Source organism: Hypanus sabinus, chromosome 8 (assembly GCF_030144855.1).
Source record: "Hypanus sabinus isolate sHypSab1 chromosome 8, sHypSab1.hap1, whole genome shotgun sequence".
NCBI classification, from domain to species: Eukaryota; Metazoa; Chordata; class Chondrichthyes; order Myliobatiformes; family Dasyatidae; genus Hypanus; species Hypanus sabinus.
Window position 1 is genome coordinate 71,966,047 of NC_082713.1, and position 14,495 is coordinate 71,980,541.

A 14,495-nucleotide genomic window follows, 5' to 3' on the forward strand; every position below is an offset into this window, starting at 1 on the left:
ACCACACAGTTTCCTCTCTTTTGTATCCTCTGCCTACCCTAGTACCTGTAACATTCTTTTGTGTTTGATATAAATGCCTCCCCTTCCCCTCCCTGTCCCATCTTTCTTGCCACATTTGGTTGATTTTTTCCCAGATAACACACTTAACCTCTGCTTTACTGATACTAATGTGCATTTCTATATTTTCTTTAACACCCTCTTTGCCAACACATCCACCCTCTCATTCCCCTTCACCCCTACATGAACTGGAACCCATAGAAATTTAACCTGACCTCCCTGATTTGCAATTCTTGTGACTGACTGAAGGACTTCATGAATTACATCTTGTCGGCTGTTTGAGTGAAAAGACCTTAAACTTGCACCCAAACAGCTTATTACAATCCTCTGACTGAAAACCGGCTGTGCATTTAGCAAAAGACACCCAAGTGTACCAGTGGGGGAGGGAATGAATGTTTGTGCATTGTACAGGGTACCAAGATGGTTTGTCCGAACTAGTTAAATTTGTTGTATGCTTAAGGACATGTATGCTGAGCCATAATGAAAAATTTACTTGCAGCAGAGTCACAGGCACATAGTATCAAAGGAACAACATTTGCAAGATAAACTTATACAAGAAAGAACACTATTATAAAAAAAACACTAACTCCATTGTAGTGTAAAGTGCTCTTGGTATTGGAATACTGAAGTAGTGATTAAGGTGGTTTAACAGTTGTGTAGTGCTCCTAATTAAATTAAATTAAATTGAGCACATGTAAGCACCAGGAAAGAGATAACACAGGAATTTGGGCTCTAAATTGTGGGCATAATCAGCTTTACTCAGCTGAATATAATTCAGCAAAAGTAGGAATAGCTGCTTGGAGGTGATTCAATGTCAGAACAAAGGAGGCATTCAGAAAGAGATTTAAAGGATTCCAGATAAATAAGATACCAGATAGATGAAGAGTGGGACTAGCAAATCTAGAGCACACTCCTTTCTGATGAAAAGATGCAAAGAATTTAGAGTAAGTTAAAAAAAATTGATAGCAAGGGCATAATAAAAGAGTACAAAAAGTGTAGGAGTAAAACTTAAAAGGAAATTTTATTTGAATGTGAAATTAAAATGCCACCAAACTTAATCAAATAAAAAAACCACAAAAATTGTCAGCAAGTAGAGTAACTGGATATCTGATGAAAGAATACAGCCTTTTGGGATGTAAGTAACCATGGTGTGCAAATAAAGATGTGGGCAGCTGGCTTCAAAAAAGGCTCTCACAAATACTTCTTTTAGTTAAGGTGTAAACCTGTGAAATGTTGAACGGGACAAGTATAGCAAAAGAAGATGCATTTCCAGACTTAACATTTTTGGAAGTGGATAATAAACCATATATTCCTGATGGAATATATTCCATGCTGAAAAAAGAAGCAATTGAGAACATTACAGAGGCTTTGGCTGTATATAGATCTTGAATAGAGGAGTGATGTCAGAGATTGGGGGGAATGTTTTTTCTGAAAGGGAGAAAGAGATAAACTGGGTAGCTGCAGCCTAATTAGTTCAGTGGTTTTTGGATTAGAATGGATTCCAAGAACTAAGAGTCTTAATTTAAAGGTAAATGAAGAGCAAATATCACGTGTTCTATCTGACTAAGCTAGAGTAGTTTTTAAAGAGAGTTGATGTAGTCTACCTGGATTTTAGCAAAACATTTCCCTATATTGAAGATTGGTCAAATAAGTAATAATTGGCCCCTGAGATGAACAGTGAGTGACACAGGAGGAGAAGGGTAATGGCTGAGAAGTGTTTTAGCGATGGTAACCTGGTATCGCTGAGATTCCATTAAGCTTAGAGCCTCGCAGTTTGGTATGTGCAGTATTTTAATAACTTAAACTTGAGAGCCGATGGCATGATACATGAGTTTGCCATCAGTGATATGGTGTATAATGAGGAGGAAAGTTTAAATTGCAGGAAGAATTGAATTATCTGGTGATTGGCAAATGAAATTCTATCTGGAGAAGTATGTAATAATGTACTTGGTGAGTTCCAAAACCATGGGAATTCACAAAAGATGGAAGAACTGAGGGGCCATGAAGTGCTTCGCTGCAGGCCTATATAAAGTATTAAGATAAATCAATGACATAGATTTTAAAAAATGTACATCGGCTGCACACTTACTTAGTTATCAAGGCATAGAATACACACATAGAAAGGTTATGCAAGAATGGAAGTAATATACAGTTCTGGCCACCGCGTAATGATTCGTGTGATCACTCCAGAGAAGATGTGAAGGAGACATATGAGGACAGTGCCAGGATTTTAAAAATTTAGCAATGAGGCCTAGGATTGTTACCTTTTTGCAGCAGAAGCTATGGGGCTACAGCTATGAGAATCATGGGTAGAATATTAGGAAGTCCTTTCTAATATAGGGGTCAAAAACATGTGAACATAGATTTAAATCAGTCAATGGGGTTTGAGGGGTGATGAGTAATGGAGTCACAGAAATAGGTCCTTCAGCCCATCACATCCATGTCTTCTTTTATGCCCATCTACAATAATCCCATTTTGCTCAGGATCATGTCATTCTATGCCTAGCCTAATTAAGTGTGTCTGATGATTAAACAGTATTTTTATCTGGTCCAAATATTAACCATTCTCTGTGTCAATAAAAACTTACTCCTCATCCACTTTAAAACTTCTTCCCCTCATCTTATGCCAAAGTCCTTTTGTTTCCTGACAAAGAAATGTATTTTTACATCATCCAGCAGGTGGAAGCAATTTGGGACACATTACCTGAAAGTATGGTTCATCCAGAAACCATCATCACATTAACAAAAAATACTAAAACATACTCTTGAAGAGCTATGGACCAAATGTGATATGGTGAGGTCAGATAGGGTGACTATTTCCCATATGGCATGGATATGATATGCCAAAGGACTTTCTTTAGTGTCAGATTTTCTTTTAATCTATGATTCCAGCACCACAGAGTTATTAAGGTAGATAAATATCACTTTGAATTGTGACTCTTTTACCTAGAGCAAAATATTTAGCAAGGATTATGCATTAAAAATGCATTCCAATAAATGTTACCTTCACATTCTTTGATGTGATAATTTTAAAAATACATATTCACCACAAACTGTTTAAATTATTTCATTTTCAGTTGTACTAATTGTTATATGTTTAAACAGCTTCTCCCAAAGTCTGCAACTAAACCTCTGCTGAGAACATAAATGTAGATAACCTCTATCATTAAAGATTCTAGAAATGAAGATTTACATTGAAAACTATTCTTGTGCTGCTGACAGTGATACTTTCGATCATTGAGTAAGTACACCTTGCATCAATTACAATCTAGTACCTGATTGGCTATACTCTTAAAGTTGAATCCAAGATAAACTCCTTTTGGCTGTTTCTTCACGCTTTTTCTTGTCATTTGCTTTCTACCAGTTAAAGGTTGTTGTCTCCTTAGTCTTTGGCTGTGGATGCAGAGTAGGTTAGAGTTTTACAGTTCAATCCACACTTCCATTTCAATCAAGACATCACTGACTCCAGATTACAACACATATCTTAAAAAGTGATAAAATTGATACCTCGTAATTGGAATTATGACCCTACCTTGCATATGTTCACATAAAGCAACCAAAGGCATTTTTTGCTAGGTGACACACAAGTTGCTCTCATATTAGAGTGCTTGATGTTGATAATATACAGACTTTGATTTATAATTAATTAACAGTCAGAAAACAGGCTTAATGGGAGTAAAATTAGTCATGTGGGTCAGGAGCCTGTGACCAGTGGGCTTTCATGCAACCAGGACAGCAGCTGCTGCCAATCTATATTGGTGAACTGGATGAAAACAAGTCTAAAATATTCAAGTTTGCTGTTGATACAAACTAACATTTTGACATAATAATAAGTAATATATGAACGAGGAGTGTAAATAAACCACTTCAAGTGTTGTTGTGGATACTGTGGAATGTTGTTGAGGTCTACAAAGGAACTTTGGTAGGATTCACAGTGGGGCAGAGAAGTGGCAGATGGAGTTCAACCTGGAAAAGTGTGAAGTGATTCACTTTAGAAAGTAAACATTGAAGGAAGAATACAGGATCAATAGCAGGATTCTTAGCACTATGGAGGAACAGAAAGATCCTGGGGTCCACGTCCACAGTTCCCTCAAAATTGCAGCACAAGTTGATAGGATTGTTAAGAAGACTTATGGTGTGTTGGCCTTCATTGGTCAGGGTACGAAGTTCAGGAGTAATGTTGCAGCCCTATAATGTGCTGGTTACACCACGGTTGGAATATTGTATTCTGTTCTGGATGCTTCATTATAGGAAGGAAGTGGAAACTTACCAGGGGATGCAGACAAAATTCACCAGGATGCTACCTGGATTGTAGAGCATGTCTTATGAGGGTAGGTTGAGTGAGCCAACTTGATAGAGGTGTACAAGATGATAAGAAGCATAGAATGGCTAGACAGCCAGAAAATTTTCCCAGGGTTGAAATGGCTAGTGTGAGGGGGCATAATTTTAAGGTGATTGGAGGAAAGTATAGAGGGGGTGTCAGGGGTAAGGTTTTTACCCAGAGCGTTGGGTATGTGGAACATATTGCCAAGAGTGGTGGTAGAGGCAAATACATTTTAAAATACTCTTAGGTAAGTGCATGGATGATTGTAAAATGGAGGGCTGTGTGCGAGGGAAGAGTAGATTGCTTTTAAGTAGGTTAAAAAGTCAATATTGTAGGCCAATGGGCCTTACTGTGCTGTAATGTTCTATGTTCTATAAGACTGTTTCACTGTTAAATAAGATTGTAGTTGATCTGATTCACATTCCTGCTCACCCCTGGTAACCTTTCAACCCCTTTTACCCCTTGCATATCAAGAATCCACCTTTACCTTAAAATGTTGAACACATTCTTTCACTGATCTTTAAGGAAGGTAACTTTTAAAGACTCACAGTTCTTCGACAAATGAATCATCTCATCCCTATTTCCTATTTTGTAGATGCGGAGAAACGGGCCACTTGGCCCACAAAGATGTGCTGACCATTAAACACCTGTTTTTACATTAATCCTAAACTAACTGATTTTCTCTTCCCCACAGTCCCATCGATTCTCCCCTGATTCTATCACTCATCTACCCACTAAAGGCAAGTTGCAGTGATCATTTAACCCATGAATTCACACATTTTTTTGGGAATGCGGGAGGAAACTGGAGCACCCAGAGGAAACACGCAGTTACAGGCAGAACTTGCAAACTTCATAAGGACAATACGGGAGTTCGGTATTGAACACAGGTCACTACAGCTCTGATCATCCAACGTCTTTAGGATTCTTCTTCCATTTGACAGAAGATAACCCCTCGCTCAGATTTTCCCACTCCAAAGTTGAAACATACTGCAAATATACTCGGACAGCTAGTTAGTGAAAACTGTTTTAGATAAGTCTGGAAAAGATCTAAGTACAGCAAAAGAGTGAGATGCTCGAACTAAGTGTTGTCATGACCTAGTTTTGTAAAATGTCCTGATGTCTGTGTCACAAATACCCTGTACGGGAGAGCCACCCCTCCAGAAGAAGGAGATCTCATGGAGGTAAAGGAACAGAGCTTTTTCACACTTGAAATTTAGCTAGGAATCAATAGCCTCTGCAAAACCAGCTGTTTGTGTTACAAGATCAAACTCACCCTGAAAATCATTATGCATAGGCCAAAAGTTATCCTCTTGATGTGAGTACAGCCTGAAATGTCACTGTTTTCTTGTTTCTTTTCTGAAATATCTTCACCACTGTAAATTTCAGAGGCAATGGGTGGCGATGTTGAGAATGTTACCAGAATATGTGCTACTACAAATTCCACTCTTGTTAAGAACTTGACTTTCTTGGTTCAAGTTGATCTGATACCTATTTGCACTTCACTTCATTATATTTTACTCAACTAACATATTTGCTTCTGATTTCATTGACTCTTAGAATTGGGAGTTTAAGCTGTGAGACAAGTAAGCTTTGTTCTTTGCATTAATCTCAGACAGCATTTCTGATGGTTTAACACAAACCAAGTTTTATTCCGTTTCTTTTTTTTTTAAACCAGATATGATCTATTAGTGTTTGCCAGTACACCTCCATCTCCATCTGGGAAAAACTACCTGAGTGTTTCTAATTGCTATTTGCATTCTATCATCTCTAATTTTGACGTATGGTCAGGCTGTTGTCTTTAGATTATTTTGATCTTGTTATTGCATCCTTATCCTGAGTTTATGATCTCTGAGAGTGATCAAAATCATAAATAGGAGCGCTGCATATGCAGGGCCCTTAGTTCTATCAACAATGCCACCCATCTGTCCAGCATCCTCTTTGACTTTCTATCATCAGGCAGGGAGTCTTTGATTCATAAAGGCAAGAATGGTCAGGATGGGAAAGATTCTTTCCTCAGTCTATTCAGCTTCTGAACTCCCTGCATTTGAAGTTCCACCAATAATTTGTACATTATCTTATAATATTTAATTTATGCACTTTACTTTGTTTACCTATGCTTAATGCATTTGTAGATTTAATTCTTATTCTCCTATGTTACTATGTGTTATATGTGTGTTATGTGCACTACTGTGCTTTATATCTTGGTGTGGAGAAATGTCTCATTTGACAGTACACATGTATATAATTAAATGAAATAAATTGACTTGACTTGTGATTACAGAGTTTTGAAGAAAACTATCTAATCATACCTTCTCGGTGACAATCAATTTATGCTTGTGTTAATGATCAGATTTTGGGTGACACTATGACATATAATGCTGGTGTCTGCAACAGATAAATGGATTGGCGATACAAAATCTAGATCTCTAATAGTTATTAACCATCTTTTCCTTCACCAGTGTCATAATGACCCAGAAAAAAAGGCAACTTTTCTTCATGTGGTGTATGCCCTAGAAGTTTTATTTCTTGGAACTCACAACCTAAACCAGATTATTTAGTCACTTCTTAAAGGGCTTTGAGAACATGATCAGGACAGGCAGCATCTATGGAAGGGAATAAAAAGTCGATACTTCAGGGTGAGACCTTTCTTTGAAACTGTTGACAGTTTATTCCTTTCCACAGATGTTAACCTGACCTGCTGAGTTCCTCCTGTATTCTGTTTGGTGCTGTGAATTTTCAGCTTTTGCAGTATCAATTTCAAATTGAGAACATTACATCATTTATGCCTCTTACCTGAGGGTCCTTTCACAATGCTTTTGGGAAGGTGCTCCAATATCTAAACTAAGATTGTTTTTGTAATGTGAGTATTATTAAAGTTAAGTTAATACTAATCAGGAAGCTGTTGGTAATGAGAGGCTAGTTCCAGGGCTGGCGGGGTTTTTACTTCCACTCTTTTTACTCCCGGTATGCATTGTATATAGTTCCACCACTCATGCCACCACCAGCTCCTTTGCACCCTTGGGAGTGGCCAGTCTACCCCTGGTCCAGGCTACATTTGGGCTTTGCTGGCCCCTTTATGGGGCAGATATTTGTTGTAATGGTAGATGTGCATTCCAAATGGACCGAAGCTCACATCATGAGCCCTCTCAACCATAGACAAACTCAGGCAAGTGTTTGCAGTCCACGAGTTGCCTGACACTCTGGTCACTGATAATGGCCCAACGTTCACCAGTGAGCTGTTCAGTGAGTTCATGCAGCAGAACGGCATTCGTCACATTCAGACGGCCCCTTTCCTCCCAGCCTCAAATGGTTTGGCTGAGCGGGCTGTTCAGACAGTGAAGGAAGGACTGAAGCGGATGACAAGGGATTCTCTTAGTACCCGGCTTTCACGTTTCCTGTTTTAATACCGCCTCACTCCACAGACTACAACTGCACGCACTCCAGCAGAGATGCTGATGGGGCATAACCCAAGTCAAGATTGGACCTGCTGCGCCCAGACATGAAGGCAAAAGTGGTGAAAAACCAGGAAAAGCAGATGGAGGGATATGATCAACATGCGCGAGACAGACAGTTAGAACCGGATGACAATGTCTATGTGAGAAACAATCAGGAATGGCTAACTGGGGTTATTCTTAAGCAGAGTGGTCCAGTCTCCTACGTTGTAAAGCTGACTGATGGGCGTGTTTTCCACAGATATCAGGATCATGACACAGGCTCAGAGGTAGACAGTTCCGTGGAGTTTCCAATAGTGAGACAGCCTACTGGGGAAGTGTGTCCACCAGTGACTTTGCCAGAGGGAGAGACACTGGCAGAGGGGACAGAGTCCCCTAAAGTGGATGGACATTCTCATGTGGATGTCCCCAACACCAGATCCACCCAAAACATCTTCACCAGCGGTGCCTGCTGGGTCACCGGAGATAGTGCATAGATCGCAGCGCCCTCGCAAACCTCCTGACAGACTGAATCCTTGATTGGATAGTTGCTCTTGTTGTTAGATTGAATGTTGAATTTGCCATGTTTTTAGGTGTTTCGTATTAGTAACCTGTTGCTAATGATACCACTGTTTTTACTTCCCAGTTCTTCTATATTTGGGGAATGTTGGATTTTAAAGGGGGAGAAGTGTTGTAATGTGAGTATTATTAAAATTAAGTTAATACTAATCGGGAAGCTGTTGGTAACGACAAGCAAGATTCAGGGTTGGCGGGGTTTTTACTTCCGCTCTTTTTACTCCCAGTATGCATTGTATATAGTTCCTCCACCCAGGCCGCACGAGGTGCCTGGAAGCCTCTGTGTTGTAAATATCATTTGCCGTCCCAGATATAGATGTTCTTTTGGCCATAAAATTGTCAAGTGGTCTTTTGTAAAGGAGAAGTTACCGCAATCGTGAAACTGCAATATATGTTTCCAAGACAGGATGGTGTGCAGGAATTGGTGTCCCTATGTGCCTTTAGCCCTTTGATGGTCATTCCGGGAGATACAGCTTAAGCAGCTATTGCAGTACATGTTGCAGATGATAAATCCTGCAGTCATACTACACTGATGATGAAGGGAATGAATCTTTATGGTGTGTCAATGCTGTGGGTTGCTTTGCCTTTTGAAAGTGTTGACCATCATGAGTGTTGTACTCGCCCAGCTGAGTGGAAAATATACCTCCACTCTTCGAATTTGTGTATTGCAGATGGTGGAAATTCTTTGTAGCAGCACTCCAAGATAGTCAGCCTCCAGCCTGCTCTGGTAGCCATGGAATTATAAGACCAGTCCACTTAAGTTTCTGGTTAACATTGAGCTACGGAATATTTTTGACGGTGGGGGCTTGTTAACACTCATGCCATTAATGCCAAGGATAAGCAATTAAACTTTGTTTTCCTGTAGATGGTACTTACCTGGAATTATTATGGTATGAACATTACCTGCCGTTTATCAGCCCATGATTGAATATTATTTGGGCCTTCCTTGATACATAGGGAAGTGTGTTTTAAATTTCTTCAAATTCTATGCCAGCCTCCAGCAGAAAGTAAACAGGGACTTAATATGCAGCTTGATATTTGATGCCAGAAGTCTACCAGGGACATCCTGATAATTTATTTTCTTTAAAATATCTACTCTATATTAAATGATATATTACTTTTATCGAGTTTTTCTTTCTTCTTGTTTCCTCTTATGGCCAAGCTCAAGCACATATTTGTTGCCCATAGGTTCACATAAAGGAAGGCCAAGGCGTAACACATTTCCACTTGCATGGCTTATTGACAAAACTCTATAAATATGTTCCTGAATGGAACTGAATCAACTGGGATGAGAATGTCTGAGAGTTAAATATCAGGAAGTGAGATGTGAATGCAGGCTCAGCTTCCTGTTCTTATAATACTCATTAACGTTTCTGGCAGCCACAAGTAGATGTCATATGTATAGAACAGTGGCATTAAAATCTACTGAAGCAAGCTTGTTGCACAGGAGATTTTCAGATATAAATAATCATTTTTAGAATTAACATTTTGGACAAATATGGATCTACTGAAGCGAGCTTGTTGCACAGGAGATTTCAGATACAAATAATCATTTTTAGAATTAACATTTTTTGACAAATATGAATCTACTGAAGCAAGCTTGTTGCACAGGAGATTTTCAGATACAAATAATCATTTTAGAATTAACATTTTTTTGATAAAAGTGAACTCTAATTGCTGACTTACACTGGGGGCTGCTTGGTCTGCAGATTGGGTACAGATATCGTTAGGATAGAGTTGGTAGATGACCACTGCTGCCACCTAGAGAACCAGATATAAAGACATTAGACTGCATGGTGTTATCTTTAGAAATGCATATTTGCAAGATCTACTAATTTGTACCAAAAAATTATCTCAGAGTCGTAGAGAGCATAGAAGCAGGTTGTCAGTCATTGAGGGCATGCTGATCATCAACCAGTTATTTACACTAATCCAACTTTTTATTTTTCCCAGATTCTTATCAAATTCCTAGAGACTCTGATCAATGCACTAGGGACAACTTACAACAACCTTCCTTTGGATGTGGGAGGACACCGGGGCACATGGAAGGAGTACATGCAGACTGCACTTTGAATCCTTGCCCAGCAAAACCTGTTTTCTAATCAATATATAAATGTGAGCAGTCAGCATTGGTTCACTAGCCTTTTTGTATCTCAGTGAAAATATTAGCTGTTGAAACAAATGAAAAAGCTGGAGCTTATCAAACAAAAACAGAAAGTGCTAGGAACACTCAGTGGGTAGGCAGCATCTGTGAAAACAAAGTTAATATTTCAAAGTCAGGAACCTTCGTCAAAACTGGGAAAGAAAATCATGTTAGTTTTCAGATGGAGAAAGATTGGGGAAGGATGAATAAAATCAAAGGAATATCTCTGGTGATCAAGGCCAAATGTGTTGGGGGGGTTGAGTGGGTAAACATTTATTGTGTGGGCTCACCCTAACAATTCTAACCATTCTTTCCCTATCTTCTAGTCCTAATGAAAATGAATTTGCTTTGCTCTGAGCTTAACTGCTTCAGTTCCACAGATGTTTCCTGTCCTGCTGAGTGTTTCCAGCATTGTCGATCCTTATTTTGAATAAAAGTATTATGAGCTCAAAGTCAGTTTCACATTTTGTCATCCAGATTGATACTTAACTGCTACACTATTCAAGATATCTAATTTTATGTGAGATGTTAAATAAAATCGATATTTGGTGCCTGGATTGCAGTTGCAGTGAGTGCAGGTGTGACCTCATTTTGGTACTGTTTTCAGTTTTAGGCACAAATATCAATAATTACCTAATCTTGGAAAGAAAAGCCATATAAATAATCAGAATGCACCAAAGGCTGTATAGGAATGGCAAATAATATAAATCTGATTTGTATTAATTTTCAGCTTAGAAGACAGATGAGAGATCTAGGCAATGCAGTTAAGTTTATAAAGGGGGTCAATAGCATATGTTGAGAAAATATATAACTTATGTTGGGGAAATCAAGATAATGGCATAACAAAACCAGAACTTTAAAACCACAGATGAGTTTTACAGCAATAGAGTAATACAACATGGAATTAAGGCCTTCAGTCCAACTCTGCCATGCAGATCAAGATGCCCATCTTTACTAGATGGTTGCTGATGTTTGTCCCATACTTTGGTTGTTTTATAAAAGTACAGGATCATGTAAATTTTGAATTCTTCCCTAGATGCTGGATTTTATTCCAATTGCTGGATAAAACTTACTTTTCAAAACTGGAATATTTTGAATAGTAAGAGCTCGGGACAATATTAAAAGGTGCAGAAATAATGTTGAGATAATGATTAGCTATGATTCAACACAATCATGGTGGCCTTCATAATGTTAAAGTCATTAATTGATGAAGAGGAATGGTCTGACATTTTGACCAACGTTTAACTGTAACTCAGCATCATTAAAATTAACTACTTATTTATTTCAATGTTAATAGTTACACTTTAATGCACCATGGCTGTTCTGTTTCCCTGCACTACAACAGAGACAAGGTTTCAAAAATAATTCAAAGTTAACACGAGTGAATCTGCAGATGCTGGAAATAAATAAAAACACAAAATGCTGGCGGAACTCAGCAGGCCAGACAGCATCTATGTGATGAGATAGTGACGACGTTTCGGGCCGAAACCCTTCATCAGGAGTGAAGTAACATGGAATGGTCGAGGGGGGATAAGAAGTGGGGGGAGGGATAAAGTAGAGAGCTGGAAAGTGATAGGCTGGAGGGAAATGGGCTAGGGGGAAGGTGGAGAATTATGGGAAATAAAAGAGAAAGAAAGGTAGTACTGGGGGGAGATTATAGTGAGGGGGAAAAAAGAGAAAGAGAACCAGACTAAAATAATAGATAGAGATGGGGGTAAGAGGGGGTCAGGGGTATCAACGGAGGTCTGTGAGTTGAATGTTCATGCTGGCAGGTAGGAGGCTACCTAGGCGGGAGATAAGGTATTGCTCCATCGACCTGCATGTGGCCTCATCTTGACGGTAGAGGAGGCCATGGACAGACATGTCGGAGTGGGAGTGAAATACCGTCACATAGATATCCTCCCATAGATGCTGTCTGGCCTGCTGAGTTCTGCCAGCATTTTGTGTTTTTATTTCAAAAATAATTAATTACTTTACACTTGTCAAACCTTTTTTTGAATGAAAGGCATTGTTTCTTAATTAGCGGATGCAGCAGAATAACTAGAAACTCCCTCTAGTGGTCTGATGATGTCAAAAAGTAGAATCACAGCACCTTGTGTTGAACTGCTGTGTTACTAAATGCTTGTTCACATTTAAAGGGGTTTTTAAGCTAATTGGTTGGCTGTAGGGTGAAAAAAAATAACTAGGATGATATAAGGGTGAGTGTTGCTTGCTTTGATAAGAATTCTTTTTTTCCCTCTGGAATTCTGCAACTGGATTTGTAGATTCAGTTTTCAAAATTGCAGCAGTCATATTGAGCTGTAGTACAAGTACAACTGTTTCGTTAAATCTTTCAATAGTTCAATAAAATGATGGATTGAGTTAAGAAAATATCGAACAGTATATTCAGCTGCAAATAAATCTGCAGAGGTCCATTGTGAAGGACGAGTGCTATGACATACTGTACCATTTTGCTTGCTCTATATGAAACTGAATGCAAGGCATTTGGTGTGTTGGTTAAGCTAAATGAAGAGCATGAGTACATCCCCCTCCCACTCCTATTACTTGCACAGTAGTGCAAATGTGAAAAGTGAAAATGAAGGACAGAAGTTCCCACTTGCTTCAAAAAGGCAACCATTATACCAGTGTCTAAGAAGAATAATGTGAGTGGCCTTAATGACTATCACCCAGTACCACTCACACAGACAGTGATAAAATGCTTTGAGAGGTTGGCCATGACTAGATTGAACTCTTGTGTCAGCAAGGACCTGGACCCATGGCAATTTGCCTAGCATCACAATAGGTCAACAGCAGACACAATCACAATAGCACTTCACATGGCCTCAGACCACCTGCAGAATACAAACACCTATGTCAGGATGCTGTTCATCGACCATACCTCAGCATTTAACAAGACCATTCCCAAAATCCTGATTAATAAGTTACAGAACCTGGGCCTCTGTACCTCCCTCTGCAATTGGTTCCTCGACTTCCTAACTGGAAGACCACAACCTGTGCAGATTGGTGGTAACATATCCTCCTCACTGACAATCAACATTGGTGCACCTCAGGGGTGTGCGCTTAGCCCACTGCACTACTCTCTCTAAATCCATGACTGTGTGGTTTGCATAGAGCAAACACCATCTATAAATTTGCTGATGATACAGCCATTGTTGGTAGAATCTCAGACAGAGTCGAGAGGGCGTACGGGAGTAAGATATACCAATTAGTGGAGAGGTGTTGCAGGCAATGTCAGTAGATGAAAGAGCTGATTGTGGACTTCAGGAAGGATAAGACAAAGGAACACATACCAATCCTCAGCGGGATCAGAATTGGAGAGAGTGAGCAGTTTCAAGTTCCTGGGTGTCAAGATCTCTGAGGACCTAACCTGGTTCCAACATATCTTTGCAGCTATAATGAAGGCAAGACAGTGACAATACTTCATTAGGAATTTGAAGAGATTTGGTTTGTCAATGAAACCATTCAAGAAGTTCTATCAATGTACCGCGAGAGCATTCTGACAGGCTGCATCACTGTCTGGAATGGGGAAGCAACAGGACCGAAAGAAGCTGCAGAGGGTCATAAATTTAGTTGGCTCCATCTTGGGCACTATTCTACAAAGTATCCAGGACATCTTCAGGGAGCAGTATCTCCGAAAGGCAGCATACATTATTAAGGACCCCCAGCACCCAGGGCATGCACTTTTCTCACTGTTACATTCAGGTGGGAGGTACAGAAGCCTGAAGACACACACTCAGCAATTCAGGAAGAGCTTCTTCCCCTCTGCCATCCAATTCCTAAATGGACATTGAACCCATGAACACTACCTCACTATTTTAATATATTTATTATTTCTTTTTTTTTGCATGACTTTTTAATCTATTCAATATACATATACTCTAATGGATTTACTTACATATTTATTATTACTTTTCTTCTTCTGTGTTATATATTGCATTGAACTGCTGCTGCTAAGTTAACAAAT

At 39.3% G+C, this 14,495-nt stretch overlaps 1 protein-coding gene across 1 annotated transcript in view; it reads right to left on the minus strand.

The window, feature by feature from the left end:
* LOC132397763 (UAP56-interacting factor-like) overlaps window positions 1–14,495 on the minus strand; it is a 75,647-nt gene that overhangs the window by 16,416 nt on the left and 44,736 nt on the right. The window contains exons 5-6 of the mRNA XM_059976528.1: window positions 10,075–10,149; window positions 3,333–3,450 (exon numbers count right to left, since the gene is read on the minus strand). Of these exons, the coding sequence (XP_059832511.1) occupies window positions 3,333–3,450; window positions 10,075–10,149 (193 nt within the window). The remainder of the gene's footprint in view (window positions 1–3,332; window positions 3,451–10,074; window positions 10,150–14,495) is intronic.